This window comes from Vipera berus, assembly GCF_964194415.1.
Source record: "Vipera berus genome assembly, chromosome: Z".
Classification (NCBI taxonomy): Eukaryota; Metazoa; Chordata; class Lepidosauria; order Squamata; family Viperidae; genus Vipera; species Vipera berus.
In genome coordinates, this window is record NC_138205.1 from 10,781,540 (window position 1) to 10,798,406 (window position 16,867).

At 41.1% G+C, this 16,867-nt stretch overlaps 1 protein-coding gene across 1 annotated transcript in view; it reads right to left on the reverse strand.

Annotated features, from left to right (window-relative positions):
* The window catches only part of LOC308677658 (nuclear factor of activated T-cells, cytoplasmic 4-like), a gene marked incomplete at both ends in the record, with an annotated part of 37,381 nt that continues 20,514 nt past the window's right edge, over nucleotides 1-16,867 (reverse strand). The window contains 8 exons of the mRNA XM_081344272.1: nucleotides 1-68; nucleotides 2,644-3,165; nucleotides 3,255-3,381; nucleotides 3,714-3,769; nucleotides 5,246-5,386; nucleotides 6,713-6,885; nucleotides 10,098-10,297; nucleotides 15,713-15,875. Of these exons, the coding sequence (XP_081200398.1) occupies nucleotides 1-68; nucleotides 2,644-3,165; nucleotides 3,255-3,381; nucleotides 3,714-3,769; nucleotides 5,246-5,386; nucleotides 6,713-6,885; nucleotides 10,098-10,297; nucleotides 15,713-15,875 (1,450 nt within the window). The remainder of the gene's footprint in view (nucleotides 69-2,643; nucleotides 3,166-3,254; nucleotides 3,382-3,713; nucleotides 3,770-5,245; nucleotides 5,387-6,712; nucleotides 6,886-10,097; nucleotides 10,298-15,712; nucleotides 15,876-16,867) is intronic.

Here is a 16,867-nt window from a genome sequence, read left to right on the forward strand (position 1 = left end):
TCAGCTCTGTCCTCCTTCACAGGATGGCTCTGGAAAGTCACTTAAGTCCCTGCCAATGATCTCAGTAACTGGGGACAGTAGTCAGAAAAAAAGAAAGGGAGAGAGAGAGCCAATGTGAAGGAAAGCTCACCACACAGCAGCTTGTGAACTCACTAGGTGGCCTTAACCAAGCCACTGAAATTTCTAAGGCTTAGTCTGCAACCCTTGTCATTGTGGGAAATTATTATGAACAACAGTGCTGGAATTATAATTCCTAGGATCTGTTTCAAGCAAGGGTAGTGTGTTAACAGCCTACCAGGCCCCAGTGGGTGGATAAAGACCTTCTAATTTTCATCTGCTAGTTGGCTGCTCCATTGGTGGCTTAAGTTAATCATCTCATGAGCAAAGGAGGAAAAGGCAAGAAGATTGGGCAGAAACAGTGGGCAGTAATTTATTTTTCACGCTCATGAGATCTGCAGGGATTTGAAGGGGGAGACTAAAGGAAGTATTCAACCAAGTACTCATTTTGAGGCCCAGAGTCTCAGATTTAGCTTCTAGTATTTCCAGGTATGTGCACTGGAAAATTGAGACAATAATCTAGATCAGCAGCTGGAATGTAACATCCTCAAATTTATAATATGATCAATTTTAGTTCGGGTTGGTATATGATCTGTGAACCCCAACCACCATGGCTTATAAATCATGATTTATGATTTAACACTGTGTAAGTCTATAGACAATGGCAGTAGCTAGCAACCTTTAAAGTACTGAAACGGTAACGGGCAGTGGTGGCGAACCTATGGCACGCATGCCAGAGGTGGCACTCAGAGCCCTCTCTGTTGGCATGCGCACCACCACCATCAGCAGCAAGTCCATCAGGCCTCCACCACTGCCCGGAGCAGGAGCCCTACCCAGCACAAAGGAGGTGAAGCGGCTGAGTAGAGAAGGTAGAGCACAGGTCAGCAACCATTGTCGATTGGTGGACTGGAAGAAAAGGGAGGGGGAAGCATTTTACATGCCTGCGCGCACGCACGAGGCTGCGAGCATGCACGCGCTGCAAATGGGGCAGGGCTAGTGCCTGCGTGATACTCACTAGCCCTGCCCCGTTCTGCGTGATACTCACTAGCCCTGCCCCGTTCTTGCGTGGTGCAGCACCTTGAAGTACAGTGGCCCACTTTTGTGCCCCTGGTTTTTGCGTGCCAGAGGCGGCACTGCCCCCACCCACAAGGGCACCATAATGCTGATGCGCCCCTGGCACTTTGCAATAAATGTGGGTTTTGGGTTGTGGTTTGGGTACTCGATCTCTAAAAGGTTCGCCATCACTGGTATAGGGTTTCCTGCCTGAGGAGGGGGTTTGACTACATGACCTCTAAGGTACCTTCCAATTATTATTATTATTATTATTATTATTATTATTATTATTATTATTATTATTATTATTGTTGTTGTTGTTGTTGTTGTTGTTATTGTTGTTGTTGTTGTTGTTGTTGTTGTTTTGTTGTTGTTTTGTTGTTGTTATTATTATTATTATTATTATTATTATTATTATTATTATTATTTTACTAGTAGTAGTAGTAGTAGTAGTACTACTACTACACAGGGTTGGATTGAGTCTATTCTTGAATGAGAGACCACAGGGAAATCCCAGCTTTCTTCCTCTATAATTCCACTAAAATTCTTTGAAATTGTAGCCAGTCAATGCCCACTACCAATTGCTCCATCATTCAAAGTTTAAGGGTAGGTAGGACTCAGCTGGAAGTTTAACTCAACGTCCAATACTTTGAAAATAAGTTTAAGGTTAGTCCTATGAACACACTTGGGTTGTAGCTTATTTTCAAATTAGCCTGATTGGACCTATCTCTTGAGAATATGAGGGTTGGCTTAGGTTGGTTCATCTCTTTGAACAGGAAGTGGAAAGACTATAAATGCTATTTATTCTGGGCCAGCTGCCTTCTGCAGCCTGTCATTTTCTATGACATCATTTCTATGACTGTCATTTTCTATGACAGTGCCAGCATCATTCTGCTCTCTTTGCTAATTTAGTATTATCAGCAAGACACAACTCTGACACAAATGAATCCTGCTGATGAAGAAGGTTACTTTTTCAAGAGTGGCAAGCTGTCCAGCTAGCTATGCCAACCTTCCAACTGCCCTATCTCACAGGGCTACCAGATCTGGACTGCAAACCTCCATATGACCACTAGATGGAAGCAAGAGAATTTTCTGTCTCATTCCTGCCATCTTGGGGTGATTTTGATCTCTGCAGCTCTGATCTGAAAGCTTCAGGCAAACATTCAGACCAGGAGCCCTGGTAGCACAGTGGTTAGAATGCAATATTGCAGCTGAACTCTGCCCACAGCCAGGAGTTCGATCCTGACAGGCTCAAGGTTGACTCAGCCTTCCATCCTTTTGAGGTCAGCATATTGCCCCTCAGATTGTTGGAGGCAATATGCTGCCATTGTAAACAGCTCAGCGAGTGCTATAAAGCACTATGGAGCAGTATCTAAGTTGAAGTGCTACTGCTATTGCTATTCTGTCATTGTGACCTGATTTTGGCAGGGCTGAGTTTCCATATTTTGCAAACTGAAAAAAAGAGGAAAAACCCTGTCATTCTTCTTAAATTGAAACCAAATCTTATTGAAAGCTTCACAAATATACCTTTACCTTCTTCCAGTGTGATCCCATGGATAGGCAAGTTTTCCCGGAAGCCACCGCTGAACCCTGATTTCTCCAGTTCCTTGGGGCTAAACTCCTGGGATCCAAGGTCTGGATCTGTCCATTCTGGTGACCTCTCCCCACTGTGGGTTTCTCTGTGTCCTGGTGGGTGAGGACTGCGTTGTGGACTAGGAAGCTGGAAGTGTGGATGGTGGCAATCTAAAGCGTGAAGGTGGGGCAGGTTTGGAGGAGCAAGGTGGGGTACAGAGAGATTAACGCCCCCATAGGTCTCACTGGGAGGGAAACGGAAGGCTGGGCTGTAATGAGGAGGGGTTGAGAATGAGCAAGGGCTCCAATTGGGGCCATAGGGGGAACAAGGTGGGGAGCGCTCAGGACTATAAGAGAAGGGAGGTCTGGAAGGGGAGAAATCCATGGCCCCTTGTGCTGGCGGTAGTGAAAAAGGAACATTGGGAGTGATGTGTGTGAATGTATGAGGTGTGGAATCCGGATGTGGCTCTTCTTTGAAGATCACTAGAGAAGAAGAGGAGACGGTTGGCAGAGATCATCAAGCACAATTTAGCACCCAACCATTCTCATCTCCCATCTCCAGTTCTATCTACCAGGCAAATATTTGAAGCCTTGAGCTGGACTCCTTTTCCGGCGCCCATTGGAAATATAGAAGTATGTCTGAACGGGCCGTGAAACTCTCTTGTTGCTGTATTCGGGAACAGTGAGGGTCAGCAAAGCCTGTGGAAGGAGAAGAAAGTGATGTCAAGGCAAGTAAATCCAATAAAGAACGTTAATTCCACAATCTGGGTTTGTTTGTTTTTTCTTCAGATATAAGGACTTCAATCCCCCAGAATTTTCAGCAATGACCATGCTGAGGTATGTAAGGAATTCTGGGAGATGAAGTCCACATATCTGAAAGCAACCAAGTTAAGGAACCCAGGAACAGAATGTTTTTACTTCGATCACTGTCCATCATCTGCTGCTATGCTGAAAAAAATACTACCTCATGGCTAGGAAAATTATCTCCAATATTGTCCCCATAGATGATAGTTTATAATTCTCATTCTCACCTCTGTGCTTTTCAAGCGATTAACGTTTGCTTCCTCTTCCCACTGGAGTTTTCCATCTGAAACCACAAAGGAACTAGTTCACTGTGAGGCCAAAGGATCAGACATCTGTATTGGTGTAAGAGAGGGAGGCACAGTTTTCTGGATTAAGCCAAAGAGTCACTTAATCCAGCCAACCCCTTTGTGAAGATCAGAAGCAGGAGATGCTAAAAACAATCACAGCCCACACTTTGTGTCCAGTGGGCCCCATGACTGATGGTTTACTAAACCTGTCAATGGGAATTGTAGTCTTAGCTTTTAGAGATCACAACTATCATATTAAATCCAGAGAAAAATGTCCCTGAGTTTAAGACAATTCTTTCCCAAAAGAATGAGTAGAAAAACAAGCTCATGCTGTGCCAGTTTTCTGACCTTGTTAGCCCCAGTATTAGAGCTTTCCCTGTGTGTGTGTGTGTGTGTCCTTCCTTCATACAATCCCACATTTTCTTCTGAATAAATATTTACTGAAAATTTTAAAGAGAATATAAATACTAACTGAAACAAATACAGATTCAAGGGGGGTGGGGAAGAAAAAGAAAAAAGGAGAAAATGAAAGAACAAAGGTGTGGAAAGAAAAGATAAAGAGAAGTAGGAAAAAAGTTTATAATTCGTTTTGCAGCAAATACAAATATAATTGCAAAGTTATTCGATGGTTACAAAAAAGAAAACTTTTAGTTTTTTTTATATCCATCAATATCCCATTATTTTTTTCTCTGTTTCAATGCAACAAGTCTACAGGTTGACTTTAGAATATGGAAGTTGACTTTTCTTTAATCAAGGAAGTCAATTTAGCCCTCTCTGCAAATGTCATCATCTTCACCAACTACGGTATTCCTCCCTTGTAGGTAGCATTGAGCCTTTCCATACGTGAGCATGCAATAATGTCACTGCAGTTGTCAGATATTCCCCCCCACCCCATTTCCAACTGTTTTTAATATTCTTACCTGCAAATACGGCTACCGCAATTTGCAGGCATTTATATGGAGGGGTAAAGTTGTTCTCCAATTAAGCAAATGTGGTTAATTCAATTTGAATTCCATTCTTTTGCTCAGACGCCATTCTTTTCTGCCATGCAGCAAGGGAAAGAAAAAAGAAAGAAAGAAAGAAAGAAAGAAAGAAAGAAAGAAAGAAAGAGAGAGAGAGAGAGAGAGAGAGGGAGGGGGAGGGAGGGAGGGAGGAGGGAGGGAGGAAGGAAGGAAGGAAGGAAGGGAGGGAGGGAGGGAGGGAGGAAGGAAGGAAGGAAGGAAGGAAGGAAGGAAGAAAGAAAGAAGGGGAAGGGGAGAAATAAAGAAAGAGGAAGGGGAGGGAAGGGAAGGGAAGGGAAGGGAAGGGAAGGAAAGGAAAGGGAAGGGAAGGAAAGGAAAGGGGAGGGGAGGGGAGGGAAGGGAAGGGAAGGGAAGGGAAGGGAAGGGAAGGGAAGGGAAGGGAAGGGAAGGGAAGGGAAGGGAAGGGAAGGGAAGGGAAGGGAAGGAGGAACTGAACCAGACCTCACTTACCCGGGCCTCGTTCGATGAAAACAACCTTTGATTCTGGCAGAAAGTTGGCTCCGCTGATGACCATCTCTTCACCACCGTGCACTGAGCAGGCGCTAAGGCTATAATGCTCTACTTGTGGGAGTTCTTGAGCTGAGCGCTGGGCTGCAAAGAGGGACCAGGGAGAGTCTAAAAGTCTTACCTCTTGCATAGCAGAATTGGGGAATGAGATTACAGACCAACTCATCCACTGTATCCTATACATAAGAATAGCTTCCTAAAACATTTCTTTAATACCAACTTTCTTTTCTTCCATGTTTTCAAAAGCCAATCATTGCTGGGAAGGTCTTTTGCGCAAAACTCAACACCCTTCCCAGGCAAACTGGACACTGCAAAGTGTGTTTTAAAAGAAAAAAGAAAAAGCAACAAAATGCACTTGGATCTCTCCTATGCCTTGTGAGATTTTAGCAATTTCCCTTTGAGATCTCCTAGTGTAATCTTGGGGAGTTAGTTCTGGCAAACTCACAAGCTTCAAAAATAAATAAAATAAAATAATAATAAAATAAAATAATAAAATAAAATAAAATAAAATAAAATAAAATAAAATAAAATAAAATAAAATAAAATAAAATAAAATAAAATAAAATAATAAAATAAAATAAAATAAAATAAAATAAAATAATAAAATAAAATAAAATAAAATAAATAAAATAAAATAATAAAATAAAATAAAATAAAATAAAATAAAATAAAATAAAATAAAATAAAATAAAATAAAATAAAATAATAAAATAAAATAAAATAAAATAAAATAATAAAATAAAATAAAATAAAATAAAATAAAACAAAATAAAACAAAATAATAATAAAATAAAATAAGAGGCAATCCCATCTTCTACCCCTGTGCATCCTGTTCCTTCCCTCCTCATCTTTTAATTATAATTTTAACTGGATTGGAATATCTAGTTTTATTGTCTTGGATATATTTATATGTTATGATTTTAATGTTTTATGCTGTAAACTGCCCAGAGTTGTTTCATTACAAGATGGGTGATGAATAAATTTAATAAATAAATAATAAATAAATGTGTAACCGTGTGTGTATGTGTGTGTGTGTGTTACTTGTACCTATGCACGAGTATGTTTGTATACACATGGGCACAAATTTTGGAGTATATACTTTAAATTGACTGCCATTTTCCTTTATGTTCTCAAATCTGAAGTTTGCCTGGATGTTTTAACTCAGCACTGGGTAAAGGAGAGATGTCCCCAGGCAAACTTTGAACAGGAATAACCTTCTCAGTTGCTGGAAGCATCTATCATGGATGAACAGGTGAGTCTGCTGATGATGGACGAGAACTGAAAGGTCCCCTCTTTAGTTTCACGTACCCATCACTCTCAATATGGAGTCAACCGCCTCAACTTTCCTTTGAACCATCTTGAGGACAGACCCCAGCAGTCAGTTTAATACCCTGAGGTAGCAATACTCACAACATTCAATGGGCACAGAAGCCGTCTGGATGGAGACTACTTTGCCATTTCCTTGTGGGACATGAACCCGAAATACCAGCCGGACCCGTGTGTTTTTGCGCCCAATGTCCGTCTCGCCCTTGCGCAGCTCAATGTCTGAATTACGCAGTTTCAGGATTCCTGCACAGTCGATGCTGGAGGGTTGGGGAGTGGGGAGGAAGAGATCCAGTAGAGACCAAAGAAAAAAGAGAAATGAAAATTCTTCTGCTGGATCAATGGAACCTAGGTATCTTTATTTTTAAAGGAGTGAGTTCTAGTCCTATCTTAGGCATGAAAACCAGGTGACTTTGGGCCAATTATTCACTCTCAGCCCAACCCATCTCACAGGATTGTTGTTGTGGGGAAAATAGGAGGAAGAAGTATTGGGCGTGTTTGGGATTGGAGTCTAAACCATATGAAGAACGGTTGTAGGAATTAGGTGTGTCTAGTTTAATGAAAAGAAGGACATGACCGCAGTGTTCCAGTATCTATGGAGTTGCCACAAAGAAGAGGGGGGGGGCAATCTATTTTCTAAAGCACCTGAAGGCAAGAGAAGTAGCAGTGGATGGAAACTAATCAAGGAGAGAACCAACCTAGAACTAAGGAGACATTTCTTGACAGTTAAGGTAGAACAATTAATCAATGGAATGTTTTTGTTCAGAAGTTGTGGGTGCTCCATCACTGGCGGCTTTTAAGAAGAGATTGGACACCCATTTGTCTGAAATGGTATAGGATTTCCTGCCTGAGCAGGGGGTTGGACTAGAAGACTTCCAAGGTCCCTTCCAACTCTGTCATATTGTTATTATTTTTTACTCTGGTTTCAGGGCTCATAACAAGTTTTTCTAAAGTAGCCCATGAAAAAAATGGCAAAGGGAAATTGGAAGTATCTTAACTTAAAATCTGATCACCCATGATATTAATCAAGAAACATTTTGGATAACTGGAATATTCTAGTTTTACTTCTCTTAAATCAATAAATTCAAAAACAATCATGGATGAAGAAAGAGGATGAGATGGAGTGCAGCCTGGGAAAGTAGTAACAAATTTACTTGTTTTTATCTCACCTTTATTATTTTTTATAGACAGGACAGGACAGAACAGAATAGAACAGAATAGAATAACAGAGTTGGAAGGGACCTTGGAGGTCTTCTAATCCAATCCCTTGCTCAGGCAGGAAACCCCATCCTATTTCAGACAAATGGTTGTTCCACTGTTCCACTGGAGGCAGGTTGTTCCACTAATTAATTGTTCTAACTGGTAGGAAATGTCTTCTGAGTTGCAGTTTCTCTCCATCCATTGCTTCTTGTCCTGCCTTCAGGTGCTTTGGAGAATAGCTTGACTCCCTCTTCTTTGTGGCACCCTCTGAGATATTGGAACACTGCTATCATGTCACCCCTAGTCCTTCTTTTCATTAAATTAGGTAAAGGTAAAGGTTCCCCTGCACATGCATGCTAGTCGTTTCCGACTGTAGGGGCCAGTGCTCATCTCCGTTTCAAAGCCGAAGAGCCAGCGCTTGTCCAAGGACGTCTCTGTGGTCATGTGGCCGGCATGACTAGATGCCAAAGGCGCATGGAACACTGTTACCTTCCCACCACAGTGGTCCCTGTTTTCCTACTCGCATTTTTACGTGCTTTCGAACTGCTAGGTTGGCAGAAGCTGGGACAAGTAACAAGCGCTCACTGTTACTTGGCACCCAGGATTCGACCCGCCAAACTGCCGACCTTCTGATCGACAAGCTCAGCGTCCTAACCCACTGAGCCACCACGTCATTAAATTAGACATACCCAATTCCAGAAACTGTCCTATATATGTTTTAGCCTCTAGTCTCCTAATTATCCTTGTTGCTCTTCTCTGCACTCATTCTGGAGTCTCAACATCTTTTTTACATCATGGTGCCCAAAACTGGATGCAGTATTCCAAGTAACTCAAGTATTCCAAATAACTCAAGATGGCAAACATGCACAATATTTTCACCTCCTCTTTTCCCCACAATAACAGCTCTGAGGTTGGGCTGAGAGACAATGATTGGCCCAAAGAAACTCAGCCAGTTTTCATGCCCAAAACAGGACTACAACTAACAATCTGTTGGTTTCTGGACTAGCACCTTAACCACTACACAAAACTATCCTTCCCTATCTTTTAGAAACAACATAACATAACCTTTTAAGGTGCATAATAATATGTAATAATAAATTATACTGAGGGTATCATTAGGTGGAACTATAACTGTATTGTATTAGGTTTTATAAGGTACTACTGTAATTTATTGTTACATTGACTCTGGCTAATGTTCTTGTAAAGCGTTTAGAATCATCTGACTGAATCAGATTATAAATGTATTCATTCAGTCAATCAATCAATGTCTGAAACCAAGACTATTCTATTATTGTATTATACAGGTAGTTTTCACTTACCAATCACAATTGGGACTGGCAACTCTGTCACTAAGTGACATGGTGATAAAATGAAGTATCATGTGACCTTACTTAACAATAATTCCAACTGTGACCATTAGCAAATCACTGCATGTTGTTAAGCATGATGTCACATCACCATGACTTGTGAATTCCTACCAGCTTCCCCAATGACTGCCTGTTGGAAGTTGGTTGCCAAATAGTGATCGTGTGACCATGGGACGCTGGTACCTTTGTGAATGCAGGCCTTTTGTAGGTTATATCCCTATTATATTTAATTTAACATTCAACTGTTTTGTGAATACTTGGAAGATATGAATAGCCAAGAGGGAACACCCACAACAGATTGCCAGCAATAGGTTATTGATCTATGCTTTAACTGACTCTTTTCCAACAAAGGATAAGAAGAGAATTTTCAAGGCCTTTGGTCAAATGACGTTTCAACATTAAGTCTATGCTTATGTATTTTATTGAATCCCAAAATTTTTCCCAAGGCAACTGGACTTTCTTGTTTTTCTTTGAAGACGTTTCGCTTCTCATCCCACAAGCATTTTGCTTAGACGAGAAGCAAAATGTCTTCAAAGAAAAACAGGCAAGTCCTATTGCCTTGTGAAAAAACATCTTTCGGGTAACTATGACCTGGATGACTGAGAATCTCCATAGATATTTTATTGAATATTTTTATTTTCCTCCTTTTTTCATTTATATTTTATACATTAATTTCGCCATGTTTCCCAGCTGAGATCATCTTGTTTTTTAAAATTTGAAATGAACTGAAGATGATATTTTTAGGTTCTTCTCTTTCTCCTTCTTGAAACAAAAATTAAGAAGGAAAAGAAAAGCATGAGATTGAGAAAGGATCAGATCTTTCTTCATCTTTACATCATCACCATCACCCAGAAGGACAAATCCTCATCTCACCTCCTCATTTTTGGCTCCTAAAGGCAACTTACTTGGCTGCCATGTTATTCTCGGGCAGCAGAGACATCTCAAGAACTTTGGTTCCACTGATGATAGATTCATAACTTGTGGTGGCCACCATTTTTCCAGTGATGCGATGCACCTGGTAGAAAGCATGAGGACGTAGGTTTCGCTCATCTGCCGTACCAATGAACATTTGTAATGTCAGGGGTTTTTCATCGTAACCTAAAAGCTTGATTGGAAAAGAGAAGAATGTCATAAACCCATTTCCTTACTCAAAGCACAAATGACTTGAAATAAGGGGAAAATATCTATTATCTATTCAACACATACTTCCATGTGTCAAATATTTGGGGATTGGGGAGGACAATGCATTAAGACCTGGCAATGATTCTCAGACAACAGATTTTTAAATCCAACATTCCAAGCATTGTGAAATACATAATTTTAATGTGACTTTGTTCCTAGCCAATTGGCTGTGGATGCCTATCTTGGGTATTTGGTAGGGATCTTTTTTTGGGGGGGGAGATTTCCTTTTGTTCTTGATACAGGTAATCCTTGACTTACGAATACCTGTGAGACTAAAGTTTCTGTTGCTAAGTGAGACAGTTGATAAGTGAGTTTTGCCCCATTTTATGACCTTTCTTGCCATAGTTATTAAGTGAATCACCGCAGTTGCTGAGTTAGTAACAGAGTTGTTAAGTGAATCCGGCTTCCCCGTTGACTTTGCTTGTCAGAAGGTCGCAAAAAGGGGATCACGTGATCCTGGGACACTGCAAACATCATAAATATGAACTAGTTTCTAAGCATCCGGATTTTGATCACATGACTATGGGGACGTTGCAACGGTTGTAAATGTGAAAAACAATTATGTGTTGTTTTTTTCTGGCAAGCAAAGTCAATGGGGAAGCCAGACTCACTTAACAACTGTATTACTAACTCAACAACTGCCATGATTCACTTAACAACCGTGGCAAGAATGGTGGAAAAATGGGGCAAAACTCACTTAACAACTGTCTCGCTTGGCAACCTAAATTTTCGGCTCAATTATGATCATAGGTCTACCTATTATAAGACTACCTATATTTAAATGAAATCTTTTGTTTGTCCTGATTATTTCAGGTTTCAATTTCATTGGGTGAAATTGGTTCTAATATTTGGCTTCTAATATTTAGGATAGAATAGGATAGGATAGGATAGGATGGGATGGGATGGGATGGGATGGGATGGGATGGGATGGGATGGGATGGAATAGAATAGAATAGAATAGAATAGAATAGAATAGAATAGAATAGAATAGAATAGAATAGAATAGAATAGAATAGAATAGAATAGAATAGAATAGAATAGAATAGAATAGAATAGAATAGAATAGAATAGAATAGAATAGAATAGAATAGAATAGAATAGAATAGAATAGAATAGAATAGAATAGAATAGAATAGGACCTTGGAGATCTTCTAGTCCAACCCTCTACTCAGGCAGGAAACCTATACCATTTCAGACAAATGGTTGTCTGAACCATTTGGAAAAGGGGAAAACAGATCTTCCTTTACTTTGTCCACCATGCATAATTCTGTACACCTCAGTCATATCACCTCATTCTCCTCTTTTGTAGAGTAAAAAGCTCCAAATGACATGACTTTCTCTCATACAGAAGCCTCTCCAGCCCTTGATCATCTTAGTGACCCTCCTCTCAACCTTCTCCAGCTATGTTATGGTGTTTTTTTTTAAATCTGGTGGGATCAGGATAGGTTGTTTGTGCTGCAAAACCAGGAAATAAAAGAAAGGACATCTCAAAGCTCAAAGCTTCCAGGAGTCTGGAAACTTATCAAGGAGAGAAGCAACCTGGAGTTAAGGAGAAACTTCCTAACAGTGAGGACAATTAACCAGTGGAACAGCTTGCCTCCAGAAATCGTGGGCGCCAGCTGTCTGAAGTGGTATGGGGAGTTGGAGGTTGGACTAGAAGACCTCCAAGGTCCCTTCCAGTTCTATTATGATTAAGTATCCTTGAAAATGTCATGCTTTCAGTGGGGAGAAAGTGCTCAGGGGATGCATGTACTGTAGCAGAATTCTGTAGCAGAATTAATTCTGTAACAGAATTAATTCTGTAGCAGAATTGATCTCCAGATGCAAAAAAATAAAAATAAAATAAAAAAAAACCCAGATTTAGTTGGCACCCATCACCACTTCCAACCAGTAGGAGGAGAAAAGGGGTACCTGAATAGTTATCAAGAGTTAGTTGAAGGGGAAGGGCTGGCTGATATGACTGTGTCCTTCAGCTTCTCCAGAAGGCTAAATTCTGGAGGCTACAGGGCAAATCCCTGGCTTAAATTAAACCTCCTCTTCTATACCATTCATTCCTTGCCTTCACTACCATTCTCCCTTCCTCAGGAACCCACAACAGTGCAGCTGGTGACTTCAACAGTTCGGTGGTCTCGCCTCAAGGGGTTGGCCAGATGTTTTCCATCAGAAGCCAAGCAGTCACAGCTGCACCCGATTTGAGATGCTCCCTTTTTACATTTCTCTCCCCCCCCCAAGCTTACTGCAGATGGAACATTCCACAAAACTGGAGGGGGCTGGAGGGGAAACTCAGAGAAGCAGCTTGCCAACTTTGGAAGTGGAGGGGGGGGGGGGTTTGAAGAAAATCAGAAGCAAGTTAACTGCAAAAGTACTGTAAAAATGGAAAGAAGAAAAAGCTTCGATTAAAAAAAACTAAACTAAAAAAATAAAAAATAAACCAGAAACCTCAACAAGGCAGGACTTGATCTTTTAAGGAAAAGTGAGGCTGGAAAGCCAAGGAATTTGTCAGAAAAGTACAGGAGTAAGGAGTCTTTGTTTGTGCACAGGGTTTTCCCGTCTCTTCCAGCGCCACTTGCTTTCTCTACAGCTCACAATCTCGTGACGTAGAGATGGACGGAGCAAAGCAATGCTGTGATTTAGGAATTCGGAGCGTGGGAAAGGGCAGACTTGACTTGTGGCCTGGAAGGGGAGATTGAAGCAGGCCCAGGACGCAATGTCTAAATGGGAGGGTGGAGAGATAAATTGATCAAAGCCAGAAAGACGCTCTTTTCTTTCTCTCCAGTTAACCGGGGTGAAAAATCTCACAAATGGAAAATTTGAAGGATTAAAGTTATGTGTGAGGAAGAAGGACTGGGATCTAATACAATGAAGAGTTCATGATGGTCATATCAGCGAATGGAATGGAACGGAACGGAATGGAACAGAACGGAACAGAACAGAACAGAACAGAATAGCAAAGTTGGAAGGGACCTTGGAGGTCTTCTAGTCCAACCCCCTGCTCAAGCAGGAAATTCTATACCATTTCAGAGAAATTGCTGTCCAATCTCTTGTTTAAAAACTCCCAGAGCTGGAGGAACATCAACTCAGGCAAGCCATTAATCATCAACTCAGGCAAGCCATTAATTGTTCTCGCTGTCAGGATATTTCTCCTTAGTTCTAGATTGGTTCTCTCCTTGGTAAGTTTCCATCTTGTCCTGCCTTCAGATGCTTTGGAGAATAAGGTTGACCCCCTCTTCTTTGTGGCAGCCCCTCAAATATAGGAACAGAGCTATCCCATCACCCCTAGTCTTTCTTTTTGTTAAACTTAGACATACCCAATTCTACACTACACTTCTCATCATCCTATCTCATCCTGGCCCATCCTGGTGAACGATGGGGATTGTAGTCTAATGCAAAGAGAGGACATTTACACCCAAATGACATCAGGCTGAAAACCCAATTTTCCATCTCCATCTTTCTTTCATCATTATGAGCTCAAGCTGGCCAAATATCACCCACTCACTCCCATATTTAAAAGAAAAGGTTTTGCTAAGCTAAATATAGTGGGCATCTATTTCACAAGTTGTGAAGAGAAAAAAAAATCTGTGACATTTGTGCTGGGCTTTGTTTTGTTGCTTTGTACACAGCAAGGGAAGTCTTTGAAGTGGGAATAGTTTTCGTCTTTGGGATTTCTGGATGAAGCTTTTCCAACTAGACATTCCACCCCCCTCCAATTCCTGTTCCCGCAGCCTCTCAAAAGCTCTGACTTTTCTTTGCAGATTACTCCACATCTGAAAATGTCATACCACACAGACACATGCATACACAAACAAACAAAAAAAAAAATAACAGCCGGAGATTGGATGTGAAATGAAGAGGGATTCAAAATATAAAACAACAACAACAACAAAAAATAATCTTCAGGACAGCAAGCCGTGGAATCATTCTTCTTGAAGGCAACTGAGTTTGTAACATAAAAAAAGATGGAATTGTAATTATGGGATGACTTCAGAAAGGCATCAGAATATGCTCAGAAAAAAGTCTTGCCTTAAGTTCAAACTTAAATGAAGGCCAACAGAAAATTGTCTGCCTCTTTTCAGCTACTAAATACACCCCAAACTGGAAGAGATGTGAACAATTTCCTTAAACTGACAGGGAAATTTGTGTCACTGATGTCCTATTTTGATGTGTGTCTGAAGGAAGGAAGAACATGTAAATCCAATTTAAAACACTTTGCATTTTATAGAGCACTTCTGTACATAAAACATCCCTCTCTGACTATATTACCATATCTGAGAGTTAGAATTTGGCCTCTCTCACAGACACAGAAGGATATGGTTGGAGAAATGCATTTCTGAAGGAAAATGAGAAATACATATTTTTGTTCCAAGCTCCTTACCAACAATAGAAAGAAAGAAAAACCTAGCACAGTGTTTCTCAACCTTGGAAGCTTTAAGCTGTGTAGATTTCAAGTCCCAGAATCCCCCAGACAGCATGCTAGCTTTGGAATTCTGGGAGTTGAAGTCCATACAGCTTAAAGTTGCTAAGGTTAAGAAACATTATGCTAGCACATAAGGGGAAAAGATGGCTGAAAAATCATATTCTTCTCCCTTTTATACTGAGATACCAGGGTCTCTGATGGACTCAGATCCTGAACACAGAGTTGTAAAACATTCAAAAGTGAGACTGTCCCATACAATCTCAAGTGAAACGCATTATTTTAGAAGTTGGACTACAATGCCCATTGTACATTAATGGCAATGAGTGTGATGGGAATTGGAATTTGACAACTCCTGGTAAGATTCAGCTTCTTTCAGTCTGAAGCATCTGTATAAGACTAAGATATCTGTTGTACTTTGAAAATAAAGGTTGACTGATTGATTGATAAAGCATCTGTATAAGACTAAGATATCTGGAGGAGATCTGAATTGAGCCCTTTCTATTTAAGTCATGCTGTGATTCCTTGACTTTTGGCTTAACATGTTGCCCAGACTCAGCCACTGTGTTTGACAATCATCATGCAAATGAACTCAACTGTGGTTAACTTAAACGTGGCTTAGTGAGAGCCCTAATGAGAGGGACATTATTTTTTTCAAATAACTCAAAGTGGCAAACCTTCCTCTTCTTATTTTTCCCACAACACCAACCTTGTGAGGTGAGTTGGGTGAGAGAGAATGACTTGCCCAAGGTCATCCAGTTGGCTTTCATGGCTAAGATGGGACTTTGAACTCACGGTCTCCAGCTTTCTTGCTTGGTGCCTTAACCAATAGACCAAACTGGCTCTTTAATGTACTGCTTATTATGATCAAAGGACCATCATGGCAGCTAATAAGAAATTATGCCTAGCATGTTATCCCTCAGTTACCTTCACCACAGGATGTCCTCCTGGAGTGGCTTTCACGGCACCCCTGCTGCCCTCCGTCTCATAGTGGGCGCGGTGATGGGTTCGAGGCTGCACTTCGATCTTCAATTCATACTGCTCATACTGACTGGGGAGAGGCCAGTCCAGAGGTGGAAGAGCAGAAGATCTGTTGAGAAGTGAACGAAAGCAGAAAGACCTTTGAGGTTGACCTTGGTAGATCATCTCTACAAGGTGGAACAGAGGGATGTCAGGTCAATGTGATGGTAAGATTGGACAATTCAAGAAGCCGAAAGGCTGCCATCTCTGCAGTCAGATGAATATCCTGGAGATCAGACCATTTTTTTAACCAAATCTTGGTCATTTGGACAGCTGCTGAGGGTTGAACCCAGTCTCTTTTTGGCATAAAATATGGGGTTTACCACACAATTAGGGCTCAGATCAAAATCCAAGCAACACACCAGCAAAATAACATATTCCATCCCCCAAATATCACATCTGGCTGCCACTACAAGTCTTTAAACTTCTTCCCACCTCTAGTGTTCATAACTACTGGACATAACTATTCAGAACATTTAGAATCAAAATCAGCTGGAAGGAACCTTGGAGGTCTTATAGTCCAGCCTCCTGCTCAAGCAGGAGATCCTATACCAGGGGTCTTCAAACTTGGCCCTTTTATGACTTGTGGACTTCAACTGCCAGAATTCCTCAGCCAGACACGCTGGCTGAGGAATTCTGGGAGTTGAAGTCCTCAAGTCATAAAAGGGCCAAGTTTGAAGACCCCTGTCCTATACCATTTCAGACTAGTTGCTCTCCAGTCTCTTTTTAAAAAGAGAAACACCCACAACGTCTGAAGGCAAGCTGTTCCACTGGCTACTTGTCCTCGCTGTTAGGAAGTTTCTCCTTAATTCCAGGTTGCTTCTCTCCTTGATTAGTTTCCATCCTTTGTTTCTTATCCTGCCCTCCGGTGCTTTGGAAAATAAATGGACCCCCTCCTCTTTGTGGCAGCCCCTCAAATACTGTAATACTTCTATCATGTCCTCCTAGTCCTTCTTTTCCCTAGACTAGCCAAAGCAAAATCCTGCTACTTCCTAGTTTACTTCCTAGGTTACACAGGAAAAACCTCTATTGCAAGCATTTAAAACACTGCCCTCCCAGTTC